At 32.2% G+C, this 19244-nt stretch overlaps 1 protein-coding gene across 2 annotated transcripts in view; it reads right to left on the bottom strand.

Moving 5' to 3' along the window:
• LOC138690930 (mitogen-activated protein kinase p38b-like) overlaps positions 1-19244 on the bottom strand; it is a 52006-nt gene that overhangs the window by 22551 nt on the left and 10211 nt on the right. The window contains exons 7-9 of one of the 2 annotated variants that reach the window (XM_069812495.1): positions 14939-15018; positions 2657-2735; positions 479-652 (exon numbers count right to left, since the gene is read on the bottom strand). In XM_069812495.1, coding sequence (XP_069668596.1) covers positions 479-652; positions 2657-2735; positions 14939-15018 — 333 coding nt within the window. Of the gene's footprint in view, positions 1-478; positions 653-2656; positions 2736-6985; positions 7066-14938; positions 15019-19244 lie in introns of both variants that reach the window. The other variant, XM_069812496.1, reaches the window with a different exon arrangement.

Below are 19244 nucleotides of genomic sequence, written 5' to 3'. Positions count from 1 at the left end.
CAACTCTAAAACTGGAGAGAAAACTGAAATATCACACAAAGTTTCCTTATAAAATTTTCCTGTGTCCACATTAAGAACTGCATTGGACAAGAACAGTAAGAGTAAGAGGTTAAACAGCTCAGTCTAATGGCAGATCACTGGTACTAGTAGAGTGATCACACTTTCTACTGCTATTTGCTATGATGTGAGCTTGTAACAACTACAAAATACTATTTTATTAACACAGTCTATATTATTGTCATATATCAATTGTTTTACAAAAATGTCATAAATATTTTTAACCAACACTGTCAATTCTTTTAAAAGAATCATGTTAAGATAATATTTGGACATATAATATAGGCTTAATGAACTAAAATGAAAAATAAAGTAAACTGATATAAGTAAAAAGCATTAATAAAATAATCAGACTTAAATAAAATAACTCTGATCTGGTTTAAAAAAACTGAAATTTTTACTAAATGTGATGAAGACTAACCTTTCCACTTTTCTACCGGCAAATCCATGTCTTCAAAGCTCTGATCATATGGCGCAGAGGTAGGCTCGTCAGATGGGTCAGCATACTGTGCTAGGTACTTGTGTGCGAGGGCCTCTTCTGCAGTTATACGTTTATCTGCATCTAGTTCCAGCATTTTCTCCAATAGGTCGATTGCTGCACAACCAGGAAGGACATAAATATTAATAAGTAGATATTTCTCTCTAGTGTATGAAGGATTGAGCAGTGATTCAATGTAGTTCTTACCGAATGAAGAGCAAAGCAATAAGAGTTTAGTGAACTTTTTTCATTCCTGATTATGAATAGAGGAATTCATAATTCGAAATTTTCTCGGGCTTCCAGCCAGGTCATAAGTTGGTGATCCACCGACGTTTCGAGGATGTTCATCTTCCTCATCTTCAGGGTTAAATGATATCTGAGGGTACCCAGCAGACTCGTGTCTCCAACTAAGCATGGGATGGGCACCGGCTATTAAATTTCTCACCGCCCGGACGACGGGCCGTCATCAGCGGAGGACACATGAGAACTCGTCCACCGAGCCCACCGTGAGACCCAAGGTCATTCAGCCGGAAAGCACAAAGCAAGACGACATGTCGGCCGCGTTCTCGCCGCGGTCCGCACTAATAACAGCCAATCGGTGCACAGCTCCTCGGCTGACTTCCTCTGGCACTATAAATTAAGGAGCTGGGTACTCTCAGATATCATTTAACCCTGAAGATGAGGAAGATGAACATCCTCGAAACGTCGGTGGATCACCAACTTATGACCTGGCTGGAAGCCCGAAAAAATTTCGAATTATCACATCACCAGGAGAGCTTCAGTAGAGGAATTCATGTTTAACCCTTTAATACTCGAGTACTTTTCCATAATGTATTCAGTCACGTGGGGCACAGCTATCACCCAAGTTATATTCTTCCTTTAGAGAATGAATTTGAACATTCCTTTCAATATGAATGGTTAGATAAATGTATTATTATGGAGTACACACAGTTTATTTATAAATAAATGTAAAAATAGTTTTGAAACAGAATTAGTTAATTTATTAATAGACAATTATGTGTAAATTTCAAATACTTTCTACATTTACCTACAAAATTAACACTGGAAACACGTTTATAATCCTTGCTTTCTTGTGAATATCTTTCTATACAATAATACCCGAATAGCTAGTGTCCTATTTTCACTGGATTATCCTTCAAAAGTCTTTATTCCTGAATGCTTTCTGCAGACATGTCTTTACAATATCTAGTTATTTACAAGCAATTTACACAGATATCCCTCAAATGGTCAGCACATGTCCGTTTTTAACTTTTCACACACCAATTTTAGTCTTTTGTCTCAAGACCTACCAAATTGGTAACAATGGTCCCTGGATCCATTTCTTTGTTCTGGGGCTGGTGTATCGGATTCTTGAATTCGTAGTAATACTTGAGAATGCCTTGTGGATGTGAAAAGGGAATCCTACTCACAGAGGTCGTTACAAACAGCTATATCCACCTGAGTGAACCTTCTGCCCTCCCCTCCCCTACATACATACAATAATTTCTTCTAAACTATTAACTGGATTCTGTTCACATTCACAATCTACAGTCAATTTATCTGGGAACTGATGCACATAGAACCGTAAACTGGGGTTACATTGAACACAGAGGAAACTTTGACCATTTTTTTTTTTCAGAAAATCATATTTAGGTTTCTACATGCTGCACTTTTTATAGATGGAGGTAAATTTGGTATGAGAATGATTTTATGATAATTTACCTCCATCTATAACAAATGCAGCATGTAGAAACCTAAATATGATTTTCTGAAAAAATGGTCAAAGTTTCCTCTGTGTTCAAAGTAACCCCAGTTTACGGAATATAATAATTTCTTGTTCTCAATTTCTAGTGTGCAGTGTACTTTTGAGTGTATTTTGTTTATCTGTCGATGTAGGTTTTCAATCTGGTCTTTTATTTCCTTTGTATAGAATTAGAATGTCATCTATGTATCTGTTTACGTTAACTTTTTTTTTTGTTCCTAATAATTATCACTTCATGGCATTTACATCATAATCCACAAGCAGTTATTTGCACCGTGATTAGATGACCTATCAACACAAATTTTGTGTTAGTAAACTATTAAATCAAGCAAAGCAAGGCCAGAATTCTAATCACATACCAAGTGGATTAGCTCCTTTAAACACATCCTTGAAGTCTTTCTTCTTAAGTGGAGGTAATGACTGAATATAGTTACGAGCCTGAAACACAGAAATTCACAAAGTTGTCATTTTATAACCCGATTTATCATATATATCTTTCTATAAATAAATTTATAGTTTATTTTGTAGGGGAACAGAACCATGATCAAATTACAGTAAAACCCCTCTTAACCGAATTTCGATTAACCGAAATAGTGCCGCAAAAAAATAAATAAATAAATAAAAAAGCCAGTGTTTTGTTTATCCATGTAATATTTTGTTCATCCCCTATAGCATGGCTACAAATTTTAGTATCAATATCCTTACAGCAATGTTACATCTGTTTTCCACCTCCATCCTCCAAACACTTGTTTTGTATAGTAACCAGGAGCTGCCAGTCCCATTAAGTGAGACGATCTTTTCGCCTCCCACCTACCCGAGAATTACAGGATTATGGTTGTATGCATTTGAGGTAAGTTTCCAATTTCTCATTCATTTTAATTGTGTTGCAGTTATTGCTGTATTGGTACGTCTTATTTTTTTTAGTTAACTGAGTGCGATGTTAAGCAAAAGAAAGCATGTTGTTGTATCCATAAAGGTTAAATTAGAAGCCATGAAACTTGTGGAAAGTGGTGCAATCTTGCGAAATGTAGGAATACTGCTCAACCCATTTAACTTTTTTATGATTACATGAGAAACTGTGCACTTCTTTATACAATAAGCAATCGGCATTTGTACTACACACCGATGGACAATAAAAGGGCAGAATTTACAAGTTTCTTTTAAAAACATACTCTGATATTAACATTAAATTCCCTGCCTTGAGAACCAATAGTTTTCTGACCCTATAACCTTACAACCCTATGCTGTAACACTTATAATACAACGCAATACAAGTTATAATACAAATTGACGACCATGTAACATTCAATAATGAATTTTCCATCAGACTAGACTTTGAGAATTTCAACTTCCAACAATGTGGAGAGAATTCGTGCCAAAACCTATGTGATAGGTGGGGCCAAGCCAGAAATAAGAACGACGAGACTGTAGTAATAGGGTTGCTACATTTCAGCCTCAGGACAGACCTAAATTATAGCATTTAACAGTTATGTTAATGCAAGCTAGTTCCCACAAAACATATATCCAATCTATATTTTATATGTAGGGATGTGATTCTTTGGTATAACAATATAGGCTATGTGAAATGTGTTAAAAACTTAATTTTATGCATAGAAAATACAAATTCCTTAATGAAAGTCCAAAATTAAGAGAAATATATCAGCGAGTTTTGGCGAAATTGATATAAATTCACGATATTTTCAACAAAAAAAAAAAAATAAATAAATAAAAAAATAAAATAGGTTTCATGAAAAATTCGCACGAAAAATGAATTTTTCTTTGAAATAAAAATTGAATATTTTCTTCTTTATAAAACATGCATCAACATTTCTACAAATTCGATCATTCAGCATTACATGTCATATCTGGCAATGATGTACACAGTTTCAGGAACTACTTCCAGGGAGCATAGCAAGCAGACGAAGGTCATTTCTCTTTCCCACAACAACTGTCTTTGTGTGATCAAGAAGGCAATGCCGTCATTCCCTCACAGTCAAATGAAATTGAATTATGAATTTAATTAATGATGCAAACAATTTTCTGTTAGTTTCAAAGGGATTGTTTCAATAATAATTACAAAAAACTGTCGTTTTATTATTTTTTAAGTATCGAAATATTCGCCGAAATCAAATCATTTTAATCACCAAAATCAGGATAAAATAATCACCATAAAATCACAGCCCTACTTATATGATGTACGTACATTCTTTGATACAATTTTCTGTAAACAGTCATTTCATTTAAAATTAAACACAGAAAGAAGATTTTAGATGGAATAAAGGCAAGGTGAAGAGACTACTTAACTATGTATTTCACAAAGAGTTGTGTGGGTTACATTTCATAAGATATTTTACAGTATGTACAATCTTCGATCTAGTTTTTTCCCCCAAGAGGAAAAAGTTTCCCCTCTCTTCTTCTTTCCACTATACCTGTCCCTCTCTCTTCCTCTCCCCAGCATAAAAAATGCATTGTAAATAATAATAATAAAAAACAAAACAATCGTGTTTATCACAGTGTAGTTCAATAATAAAGACAAAGCAGAGATATGAATTCCAATTAAAATACCATTGACATAAGTTGACTTCTTTTTTTAATCAAATGCTGCACATAAATAAGGGGGAAATTATTTTCACTTCTTAATCACAAGGTATGAATTTACTAATAACAATTGACTGTCAACATGTATTTCAAGACAGACATAAAACACATCTTCAGTAATTCGTATTATTTACTTCACAAAAGTATGTAGCAATATTAATTTGTTGTAACATGCTGTATGCTACAAAGTTATGCATTATGCTATTCTTTACTGATCAGAAGGCCTGCGAATCAGCAGCCATTCAGAGTATATAAGGCAACAGATGCAAAGGGCATGGCAAAACCAATTAACTACAAACATATTATCATGCCTAATTCATACATCATAAAGAAAAGTTATTCAAATACAGTTAATTGCTTTATATTCAATACAACTCGACGTTTCTATTACTGAAACTTAATTTTCGTGATCCAGGAAGCATGTCAAAACCACAACAAAACAATGTTTAAGCTGCTGACCTAATATTTAAATGACCCTCCTCATATAAGAGCACTGACCTTTCCAATAATGAAGATAAACATGTGGCAATGCATCTATTTACTTAATACTTAGCTTGCAGATTTAACCATTTAACTAAAATTAAATCTAATATATGTTAAAAGAATATAGTACTTATCTTAAAGAGTCCTTATGAGGAGACGATACTACAGTGAAATGTGATATTTTAGATAATCTATATTAAATTATAAGAGTTTGAAGATTAGATTAAAAATACAAAGGTTTTATGCATAGACAGTCAACCATAGACTTACAAAGAAGCTATCATTAGATTCCTTGACTTTGGACATTTCTACTGTCACTTTTTTTTCCTTTTGTTTTAAATCTGTTTTTATTGTTCAATTTTAAGTACACTAAAATCCATCCTAATATGTTATGTGGATAAACTAAAATAGCAAAAATTATAAATGTATTTAAAATTCAGAGATTTGATAAGTGACTAATCTTAAAACAGTAAAGACAAATTTTATATTTCGGTATATGCAGAAAATGTGTTTAAACACAATAAAGCTAAGTGTATTCATAAAACACTAAAAATAGTAAAATATCAGCTTCTTTTTTCTTGCTGTTATTTATACTCGCTTTAACATCTTTGGTTATATCACGAGTTAATCTGTGGTTGAAATTCGAAGGCCTGTGTACTATTGTTGACACTGGTTCTATTGTTGTGAACTAGATGACAACTGCATAATTATGTATTACTGATTTGTTATGAATATGATTTCGGTGATGAATGAGGCCGGTGATATTCAGGGATGTTGCGGCCTGAATTTCCTGGCATTTGCCTTACGGTTGAGGAAAAACCCTGAATAACCTCAACCAGGAATTTCAACCCAACCGGGAATCGAATCCGGGCCCTCTGTGTAAGAGACCAGCATGCTGACCCCTACACCACAGAGATGGTCAAAACATCAGTTATGGCATGAAGATGATTAAGAAAAATTACAATTAAAAATAAGAAGGAAGGCGAAGTGAAAGTAAGAAGATTCTAACCTAAGATCATAATGCATACTTAGTTATGATGTTAACAATGCAATCACAGCTGTTTTTGACACACAAAATACAACTGATACTAGCCAAGTAATCTAATGACAGCATCTTTATAAAAATTAATTTTTTGAAAAAGGACTAGATAAGCACACAGAGAGTCATTAAAAATATGCATGAAATATACCTGTTTTATGAGGACGTAGAGAAACAAAAGACAGACAGTGCGTATGTACAGAAGAAATTAACATTTATTTATTGGAATTAAGGAAGAGTCTTGTCAGTTCTGGTGTTTTTATAGTTTAATACCGGCCTAAATATTAATGAATAATTATTTATTTTACTAGTAATCTTTGGAAATTATTCCCAATATTCAGGCTGCAACAATAGGAAATATTGACCACTGCCTTCTCGAATGCCACTATCATTAGGATGAATGGAAATCTCATGCATATTTTTAATTACCATCTGTGTACACCTTTAACCTTCATATTTATAATTCTATTCTTCAAGCCCTGTAATTTGGTATATGTCTAATTCCTTCCGAACCATCCCTTGTTAGTTATATTTATATTAAGGAAATCACAACACACAAAGCCATTACCTCTTCACTTGTTATTTTGGCAATTGTCTCCTGAGATGGAGTACCACAGAGCACAAGAATGCGGGTTAGGTGGTCTATGTCTGAGCAAAACAACATGTTAAGGAGCGCACTCTACTGCACCAATTAAACAATAAGCATATGTTACTGCATGTTGATTCTCACTGCTTTATACACACTCTGCGTTTAATGTTTATAATATCTTGAGGAAAAGCTGATTTGTACATGTTAAAGTAGTAAATACATACTTACAATGACTCTTATGTGTAAGAACGAAAGAAGAATGTTAAGTATTATATTAAATTTAAAAAAATTAAAAATATACGTGCAATAATGTTTAATGAATAGAAAAATAAGATATACTTGTTACATCTGGTAAACCATACCTGAATAAAGGATGTGAAAATATACGAAAGAAATCAATATCAGAATAGTGAGATGCCATCTGAATCAGTCTCTGCAGAAAGAGCCTCATAAAAATATATAAAAGGATCAAAATATTTACGATCAGTGTGTATTGCAATAAAGAGGCCTTAGTCAGGTGAAATACAGACTGTCTTGGTAGTTGTAACGTTCAATGGTAAACTAAATTCAATTTATAAAATATGTCCTTACTCAAAACATATTAGGCGCAAATAACAACACTGCATGGTTAAATATTTAAATTTTTTAAATAAATAATGACATGATATTCGATATTCTCAATTTCGTAATGTTACAGCAGTAGAAATTTCACTCTTTTCCCATCCTCTACAAAAGAGAAGTAAACCAAAAGATAAAAAGTAAATCTTTTGACCAGCCATATCATTGTAGCAGTACAAGCAACTGTCAAACACGTTTCCCCTTATTCAGCCAACAAAAACTACCACATCAATTCTGGCAGGGGCATAAGTCAAAACGAATCCATTGAAACCCACGTAATAGACGCGATATTAGAAGAAATCTTTACTTGTTTTGCTCACAAACATGGTAATTTATGGGTTATATTTAACAGAACAGGACATTTAAACAAATAATAATCATTCTTTTAAATTTCTGATAATTTAATTTCGAAATATAAACAAGAAATACACATTTATTAAAATTCATTTTAAAAAGCTGAAAATTAACGAAAATCCCAGAATATAGTCATAAGAACACAGACAATACATTTTGTAATTTTTATAGACGTGAATACTATTTATAAAGTTCTTTAATAATAATCAATAATGATTTTAAAGCAAGCAGAAAACAGCAGACATTTTATTATTTTGAGTAGGCAGGGAGAAGGATTTGAATGTTGTTTCATAACTGAGATCCTTTCTACAGACACTTACTCATATACACCCTCTTCTTAAACAATACTGCAAGACGAAATTGAAGCTAGTGCTGTTGGATGTACATTTCCTATAATGGACTATAATAAAATAAATATAGGCCTACATTGTGTAAGAAGTTTTGGTTATGATAAAATCTTTTGTTTTTGTAACAATGTAATGGATTGTCTCTGTGGAGACATTATCAATTGATTTTAAAACTTAACTTGAATTTCAATACAAAATTTATGTGGAAATTAAATGATAATATCGAAAAATAAAAGAATGTTCAACATTATCAGCCTGCAGAAAAAACAATTATATATCTGATCTAAAATCCGAATCTAGGGCATCACAGTCTTTTGAAAACTGTGGAGATATAAAAAATAAAACGTCCATTTTTCAGACCAGTTTATAAAAAGGTAATCTTTTCGGACGACCATCTGTGTGTGTTTCTGTGACTTCCTCTATTGACTTCTATAATCAAGAACTGATTCTGAACAAACTTCATATGTCCCAATGCTGTAAATTTTTAATCCAAAAATTGGTCCCAAAATAAATTAAAAACAGCCACAGAAGCTATATGCCATAAGGATCAATTTCAGTATAATTATTTAGAAATTATTAATATAAATTATGTAAACTCTCATGTGAACACAATTCCAACTCAAATGGTAGTTCGAGTATTTCAAAGAGTTGTCTAAATGTCGCACTTGAAATTTATTAATACTTAATAAGTAATCTAAATACACTGAATACTAATAACTGAACACGATTTTGCAGTGTTAATTTTTTAAAAACATAAGGTGTTAGATAAACTCAGAAGTATTCAAGAATATTATAAACGAGTACTGAATGTAAATAATACAAGTACTTTATTTAATGTACTCATGTTTCTTATAACATCAACATTATTTTCATTTACACTATTTAACATTTCAGCCTTATGTTTTTAAAGTTACAAATTCAAAACTGTCACAATCAATAATTATACAAATCAATTGATGTTCAGAAAATAAGGTCAAATATATTCACATCTCTGACAGGAGCTTCACATGAAGAATAATATAAACTCAGTTTCTTCTTTTAGAATCAGGCAGAAACATAACTTCTTAGGATATTGGATGATAACCTTTCCAAGTATGTGTCTACAGAGGAAGAATTTATTTCAAGTACATACTACATGCTGAAAATATACGTGGCATTCAGTACTCAGAAGAGTCATGTATGAATGAATACATCTATCCATTAGTAGTTTATAATTTTGCTCAAGTTCAGCAGCTATGACAAAAAATAAAACATCAGCCCAGCCTATATTAGCTTACAGAAGTGAGCACTGACTAGTACTAGAGAACATGTCAACATAATGGATGGAAGAAATTCTGCAGCATCTCGCTATATGAAGGAGATCTAAAGAACGTCCAGCTTTGAGAAGGAATGAAACCGCAACGGATGGAAGATGATTGCAAGCAATTATGTGTTCAAAATGTCCATAACTGAAAAGAGGTACGGGAAAATTATGAGACAGAGTGGACATGCTGTAACAATGAAAGAGAAGGTAATGAACGAGTTTATTTGTGGTAACAGATGTGCATAAAAGGGACAGACCAAGAAAGTCTTGGAATAAAGACATGAGAAAAGTATGCCTGGCAGAAAACCAGAAGAAAAAGACTGGAATATACAATGTTTAGGAATGGTCAAATAGAAAGTAGCTGGGACAACTCATGGTTTCTGCACCAGGACAATGCACCTGCTCATGCACCACTACTGATTTGGAACCGCTGCACAAAAAAATAAGGTGACTGTTCTTTCCTATCCTCCATACTCTCCTGACTAGTATCTGCAGACTTTTTCCTCTTTCCTAAGTTTAAATCCCCTTTGAAAGGACAGAAATTTGAGACAGTTGAAGGCATAAAAGAAAATTCGCTGAGACAGCTGAGTGGAATCGAGAAAAATGCGTATTCCAGAAGTGGAAATGCTGTTGGGAGAGGTGCATCAATTGAGGGTAAGAATACTTCGAGGGAGACAAGGTTCAATAACATTAGGTAAGCCCAAATTTAAAAAAAAATAATAAAGTTCGGATATTATTTGAATAGATCTTGAAAGTCTTGGAATAGACACGAAAAAGGCCATGCCAGGCATAAAAGAAGAAGAAGAAGAAGACTGAAATCTACAATGTTTAGAAATGGTCAGATAGCAAGTAGTTCTATAGGTCTACATATACAGATTCTGACGAATTTTAGCATGCTGTTCCCAAGTGACTACCTATAATGTTTAGAAATATTAAAATAACAAAGGATATGGCTTGAACAATGCAATTTATTGATATGTAGAACTGTTGCCAAGAACTGAGATTTCTTTCAAAAGTATTCTATAGCTCCACTACAGATGATTATCTGTTTACAGAAAAGCATGAATGAACATAAAAACAAAAATTAAGCCTTAAGTACAGAGAAAAGTGACCACACTTCTTCACAAAACATACTTGTAAGTAAAGGATTTAGTATATAGGAAAATTATGTAAGGGCACTAGGTAATTAAACAGAATCTCGGTAATGTAAGACTTACATATATCATCTTTAAAATTGCTTAAGTGGTATAATAGTAATAAGCATTACAAGAGCGGTATGTTGAAGTTTTCATGTTCGAGGAAAAGTTTGAAAAAGCGAAACGTAGTTGAGCTTTTTTAATTTCCGAGAATTAGTTGCAATGAAATCTCCATCATGGTTTCTGTTCAATGACGGCAAATTTGCAAAACAAAAATATCTATCTTCATCATTGTTCCTTTAAAATGTTTTCTGTGTTTACTATACTCCAGCAGGCCGTGATATACGTCTGTCTTTTTTTTCCCCCAGTCTATGATGAGTCTGGAATCTTGTTGATTTTTTCACGGCTTCCTTAATGTTACTTGCATCACGAATGCAGTAGCTTTAGTGGAGTTGTAGAGTTTACTTAATTTTTGCAAATATTTAAAAACAATAATTAACAGTGCAATTTAGGTGAAACTGCAGTGGTAAGTTTCCAATTTATAATTGTTACTATATTGTACGTCTCTAAAAATAATATGTTAAAAGCCTAAAGCAGTAAAATCAATATGTCACTTAAGCAGTAAGAAGAGGGAAATTGTTATGTGTGTTAGGTTGGGAATACTGAATGTGGAATTTTAGACTTTCCGCGGATTGGTTTTGTGTGGAAACCAAGCAAATACGCACGATCTCGCACAAAATGATTATGTATGAATCTTCCTCAATGTTTTAATTTGGTGGAGTTTTTATAATTTTATAAACTACTTACAGACAGTATGAATGAGTGTTTTTTTTTTTTTTTTTTTTTTACTAACAGTGGGTACTTGACTGTTCGTCATTCACCCATATTCAGCCAGTTGTAGAGATCAATTTACCGACACAGACATTGCCCAGGATGTGCTCAGATTGGTCTACGCTACATTCACAATGAGATGAGATGATGATGATGGAGAGTTGTTGGGATGTCACAGGGGAACCGAAACTTCCAGAGAAAACCCCTGTGTTACCTGAACTCTGGGCTTATCCAACACAAATTACAGACATGGACAAATTATTAGCAAAATTGAAGATTTTTATTATATATTTTTACAAAATATGACTCTTCAATTCAGAATACAGTTGACATTTTTGCGTATTTACATATTAAAAAAATGAAGATTTGTATTGTATATTTTCAAAATTTGACTCTTTAATTTGGACTGCAGTTGATATTTCGGATATTTCCAAATTATCAGCAAACTGAAGATTTTTATAATATATTTTTACTAAATTTGACTCTTCAATTTAGATTGCACTGACATTTTTGCATACTTACAAGTTATTAGCAAAATTGAAGATTTTTATTGTATATTTTTACAAAATTTGATTCTTCAATTTAGACTGCAGTTGACATTTTTGCACATTTACAAATTATTAACAACATTGAATATTTTCATTACATATTTTTTTCAAAATTCGATTCTTCAATTTAGACTACAGTTGACATTTTTGCATAGGCCTATTTCTATCTACTGTAATGATAGAAAAATGCAAAATTCTCAACTGTAGTCTAAATTGAAAAGTCAAATTTTGTAAACAGAATTATCATAAAAACCATAAATTTTGTTAATAATTTGTCTACGTCTGTATATATTGCTGGTACTAGGTAGTCAAACCGGGGTCCACAGGATAAGTCCAGCATTCCAGCCACTAGACCCATAAGAATGAGTGTAAATAATCTGTATGCCATCTGTTACAGTAGCTAATGCTACAGATGATACACACTATGTATTACAACTCCTTGCACATCTAAAAATTTCAAATGAAAGCAAAGTAATAACTGCTGAACACAATCTCCTGACCATAGTGCCAGTCGAAAAGTATAAAAATATACAGTAGCATACATCCTTTTAACATTTCGACGTTTCACTTTCCAAATTGTACAAGAACTTCTTCTTATCCTGCATTATGGAAACAGACATAGATGTTCAGGCAGGAAATTACACTTACAAAATAAAAGAGTAAAACTTCTATTGCATACTATGTTAATACAAACACCTAAAATCTACTTTCATCCACAATATACAACGAAAACTACATAGTTACCAGAAAAAACTATGTGAAGACAACATATAAAACAAAACGAAACTAGTCACTGTAAAAAGCACTACGTCCAGGCTAGACAAGACAACACACACTCAATTAAATACAGATTTACAGATTGTATAAAAAAAAAAATATACTAATAACTTATCGACTGCATTTCCTATTCCTTTTGGGACTGAGACTAACCCATTTTAATTACATTCCCTAGGAGACAACGACCCTAATCCTGTTTTTCTTTTTTTTTTTTTTACGTATAATAAATAATAAATATCCTCCTTTGCTCCTCCATGTGCAAATGCTAATACTGGAAGAGGAGGGCAAATTCACTTCCATTCAGCATATAATCATTTTTAATTCAATCATTTTAATGACAATGTATGATTCTGCCATTAAATAAAACGCAAACAAATAATCCCGTAATAAGATGACACTATTTATGCTAGAAGATTAATTAATGACGCTCGCAACTGCCTAGGTTATATCAGCGTCACCGATGTGTCAGAATTTTGTCCTGCAGGAGTTCTTTTACATGCCAGTAAATCTAATGACATGAGCCTGTCACATTTAAGCACACTTAAATGCCATCAACCTGGCCTGGGATCGAATCTGGCACTAGAAGATAATACGAGAAATTGTGAAAGAGGAAAGAAAATGGAGAGAGAATGTGAAAGAAAAACATTACAAGCAAAAAAAAGGGAGGAGAAAAAAGAAAAACACAGGAAGAAAGAAGAAATGAAAGAAAAGAAGGAAGGAAAATAAGAAAAAGGGATGAAAATATAGGTAAAAAATTAGAAAAACGATTAAGAAAAGTGAAGAAGAAAAGGAAATGAATAAGAAAACGTGAAGTAAGAGACGATGAAACAATTTGGAATAAAAAGAGAGAGAGAGAGAGAAAGAAAGAAAGCAAAATGAAAATATAATTAGAATGAAGGAAACTTGGGAAGAAAAAACAAGCGACAGAAGTAAGAAGATGAGGAAGATATAAGAAAAGAAACATGTAAGAGGCGAATAGAATGGAGGGAGCATGGAGTAACAAAACAGAAAGATAATGCAAGAAAGAAAGAAAAAAGGAAGAAAATGAAAGAAATTAAGGAATAAAAAAATTATGTGACTTTTTAAATATTCTTCTCTGAATTTGTTGATATGCCATTGCTAGCAGAATGCATTATTACAGCCGTATGATCAAAACACAGACAACATTACTGATATAGCTATGTGGAGATACAGTAGCATGACCTGCAATGTCCAGCAAGATTAAGCGACAGGTTTACTCCGAATCATGTACATTTACACTTTTGATAAAGCTACTACTTCATAGAAATTGATTGCAATGCTTTAAATTCATACTGTACAACGAACAGCAATAAAAAATAATCACTTTACAGCTAAAGCACTTCAGGAAGAAACAGAACTACGATAAGCATCTAGTCAAGGATACTTTTGGACAATCACATTTCCATAAAATCATCGTTCATGTTTTCATAAGCCAGTGCAACATGCATTAGCACAGTAAACATCTGGACATCTTTGAGGCTTGACGAAATGAAGACGACAAAGTGAAAACCAAACATAAAGTGATAAATAATAAATAATTATTATAATTAAATTTATTTCCAATACAGAACTACTATTCACCAATCAACTTCTCTTGTACCTCTATAGTTCTGACAATGTTGGGAAGTATTATTCGAAAAAAAAAAACAAATCTGCTTATTAAAACAAAAAACTAGAGCAATTATTATTTTTCTAAGCACAACCCCTGACTATATGAGAAACGATAAACAAAACAGGAATATACAATCAAAAGAGATTTCATAAACTAGTGGACACAATCTAGTAATAAAGCAATTACAGTACAAGACACTTTTTTTCTCTTTCTACATTAACATATTTTAAGATCAACTACTAGCATTAATTGTTGTAGTGTACGAAACTGGTCTCTGATTGTAAATTCCCATAATGAATATTCAGTTAGAGTCCTTTCCTCCTCTGAAATACAGAGGAGAATTCATATGTTATTCATCAGTATAGAACCATTACTGGCTACTTACAGACTCACTGGATATTTTCTGCATGAACTCGTCACGGGGGGTTCCCAAGATCTCCATGATAAGATTTAGCTGGTGGATATCTAATGTCAGTGCTAAGGGTTTGGCCTTCTTTCAAAAGGAGAAAACAAAAATTAACTCTGGAATAACCCGCCACCTGAAAGTACAGATACTAAACTGCAGAATGCAATGAATTGGAGCAGGATGGAAACAAGGATAAACAAGGTACATATGGTTTAGTTTTATCGTATTCTGATGTTCACAGAATTTTCGTAAGAGATGGACAATTTTTGCAGGCATAATTTCATATCTTCTTTCCCTTTCACTAATATGGCTTTGTTTTGTACTCAATAACTATCTAAAGCACATAACACCCAATGCCTGTTTCAGTTTTCCTGAACAGTTTGAACAGATAATTAAGAAACAATTTGTATTCTATTTAGAATCTAATAATTTGATACATTACCAACAATTTGGTTTTAGATCTAAATTCAATACTATAGGTGCAGTTAGTTGCCTTGAAAAAAAAAATTATACAACCTTTTGTGACCTAAGCAAGGCTTTTTTAATTGTATTGATCATGGTATTCTTTAACTAAATCAAGTTATTGAGGGATTAGAGACAAGGAATTAATGGTTTTTGCATCTTATTTATCAAATCATAAATAAAACATTTCGTTCAATGATAAAAAAAACTTGATGTTATGAATGATTACTATGGAGTTCCTCAAGGCTCAGTATTAGGACCAATTTTGTTTCTGTTACCTACTAATGACCTAGCTTATAACGTAAAGACTCATATAGTACTGTATGTGGATGATACTACCCTTTTAATTAACCATAATAATATTAATTTTTTTTAAACATTCTGTTCAACAAAATTTAAATGATGCTAAACTTGGTTTAATGCTAATGGTTTTTGTTAAATTCAGTTAAAAACTGAACTTAAGGTTTTTTTACTTCAAAGAACACTAATCATGAAATAGAGAGTACTTAATATGTTAGGTATTATTGCTGACTCTAAGTTGGCATGGGAAAATCATATTAATCATATTTCTAGCAAACTTTCAAGAACATGATTTCTCCTTAAGGGATTAAAAACTATTGTACCTGAAAACTATATTCATGATACTTATTTTTCCTATTTTCAAAACACTCTTATGTATGGAATATTACTATGGGGTTACAGTACTTTCATAAATAGGGTACTTTTGCTGCAAAAAAAGGCTATAAGAATTATATCAAATGCAACTTTTAATAATCATTGTAAAACCTTGTTCGTGAAAAACAAAATCATAACTGTAATAAATTTATATATTCTTGAACTAATTCTATATGTTAAAGATAATCTTTCAGCTTTAACATTCAGAAATGATATTCATTCTCAAGATACAAGACAAATGATTTTAACATTCCAGCTTTTAGATTTACCAAATCACATAACTTTCAACAAATGATTTTACAGGTTGCAAATAAATTTCCTTCTCACATCTTTAAATTAAGTAGAAGCATGAATCGCTGGTTGGTTAATTTCAATGTCGTTCTATAACTTTGATGAATTTTTTAATTGTACAAATCCTTTTGAATTATTGTGTTCTTTATCTTGACTTTGTCTATACATTCACTGTTCTTAGACATGTACATATAAACTACTGTAGATTAAGCCAAACTGAAAACGAACATGAGCTTATGCAAATGGTAGTTTAAATATTCAACAGTGTAACTAATTTAGCATATATAGTATCTCATGAAATACAGTAACAATGATGATGATCATTTTACAAAAATTTATATCATAAATACAACTCAGTCTAAAAAATATTATCAATATCAATCAGAGTTTAAGCTTATAAAGCTTGTTCTGGTCTCATGAATAATGAACCAATGTGAATTACTGTCTTTCCAGTTCACAAATTTAATCTAACTATGAGCCTAATATGTTAACATATTTGTTCAATATCCAGTCATCTTTCAACATCTCTGACTGTGAATGAAATTTTGATACAACTTTTCACGAAGGGACTACCTGCTGGAGCAGTGATGATTTCTGACTAAGGGGATAAAAATGAAATGGTGGGGAAGTTGGTAGAATGGAAAGAGTTAAAAATCAAAAGGGTATTTTTACGACTATTTTCACTTGTATAACAATTCACAAATGAAATGTAAGAATCCGTTCAATTTCAACCAATCAGAAGCATCTATCATTGCAATATTGCCATTTCATACTGTCATTTTTGTCTTGTCACTGATGATACACAATTGTTCCCATAAACCAATGAGCAACACTATAACCTAATTATCAATAAACTTAGTATTAATCAATCAATATCAATTTCCTCACCATCATGTCACAAAATATCATTTCCATAATTGCAAATTTAATAAAACTATCATTCTGTTGTTTCTGTCATGTTAACACTAGATGGCTCTAGTCATATTTGTGAATAAGTATTTTCATTCTTTCTTTACAAAAGCGAATTAAAATTTTATTATGAAATGATGTAGGTAAATAGTATCTTTTAACTTAATTTATTATTTATTTATTATTATATTCGCAAAGCTCGTGAATTTATTAACAAAATTAAAACCTCTTTCGATATTACCTATGGTAATACTTACACTTCCATTAGGCCTCATCATCATAATAATTGTATGTATATGTACTTGATGGATACAGCATGCTTTTCTAAGGGTAGATAATTTCATTATTAGTTTCAAAATATTAAACTATGTACAATAATACTGTCATGTACAGTTTATGTTAACATAACTCTTAAAGTAGAGAGATTGTTATCTATGGAGAAAGGCAAAGTTGTTTATGCTGCTCTGTATGCAACTGAAAATGAAAGATTCCTTAACTTTTAATCATTTTTTTTTTAGTCTGATTTATCACAAACAGCTTAATTACTGTATGAAGTTCTAAATTTTTCTCGTGAGAAAGCAGTCTAAAATAATTTTTTTGTAAAATAATCGCATGTTATTTTAAGTTAAGATCACATGGAAGAAAAAGATACGCAATGCTTACTTTTGTTTGTTCCTAAGGAATAAACCATGTCCTCAAATTGTGATAGCTGTCCGCGTTCTTAGTTTTTTCACAGAAAATGTAATGATGAGCAAATTGATTTAGAATGTATAAATGACGTTTTACATTTTTTAGGGTTTAAAATATGATCTGAACAGTATGAAAAACAAATAAAAAACGAGGTACATATAACCAAAACAAATTATCATGGAAAGTATAGGAATTTTGCTTGGATCTCAGAAGAAACATATAAAAGAAGTTTTACTGTATCATCCAAGTACATTTCTTTCTTTCCCATTTCTTATGGAATTGGCAAAGAGAGGCATTCATTTCAACCAGAATGTAATACTATCACGACATTGAAGTACAGTACTAGAATATAATGTTGATGCCATTCCGATATTAACGTATGAAATCCAGGTTGTGTGGCAGTACATGAAGAAAAGACATCTCAAAATCTGGAAAAACGTAAAAGCCACATACATCAAAAGAACTCTATGCATATCAAAGTACACACCCTCCAGGTTAGTACTTGTGAGAGAATCATTCTTGATAGAGGAACTACAATTCAACATACTACTACTGCCACCTACCAGAGCTTATGAGGAACTTCTAGGGAAGTGAAATAGAAAGAGGAATGAAATACAGAACAAGTTCTATGCTACAAGCATCATGACAGATAGAAGCTGGACCCAAACAAACCAAAGGATGAACCACACAATCACCAAACTAGATACCACCATTAACTGTATTCAGAAAGAAAGTTCCATACACTGGGCGAAAATTGTGTGTGTAAACTCTGCAACAGCAAATGTGATATATACCAAGAAAGAACAAAATCCATCTTGGAATATAGTGAAGAATATAAGTACAAAATTCGACTTTGCACACTTGTGTGCATTTCCACTATTATTATTTGTTTCACTTTGCTTTAAGGGCTGAACATGAAACAAATCAGTGTCATACTAACTGAAATGAAACTGACTCTGATGATTCGCTACAACAACTAGTCCATGATAAGCACGTTAGAGCTTGTCACACGAACACACTATGCAGACAAACGTTTTGTTTGTTCCAAGCAGGGAGAGGCAGCCAGGAATTGTTTCATGTCTACTCGTTTGCAGTAATCAAAATCCAAAACATCTTTCCAGCCGACTATGTGAATTGTAGCTCTGTAGCAAGGAATCCAAAGATGAGGAAAATGGATTGTCTATATCAATTTATCATCAATTATCGATTCGTTATTTACATTCTTACTACCAGTTACGTATATTTTACAACTGATGTA

This window comes from Periplaneta americana, chromosome 16, assembly GCF_040183065.1.
Source record: "Periplaneta americana isolate PAMFEO1 chromosome 16, P.americana_PAMFEO1_priV1, whole genome shotgun sequence".
Taxonomy (NCBI): domain Eukaryota; kingdom Metazoa; phylum Arthropoda; class Insecta; order Blattodea; family Blattidae; genus Periplaneta; species Periplaneta americana.
Note: the sequence above shows the minus strand (reverse complement) of the source record. Positions and strands in the feature narration are given on the sequence as shown.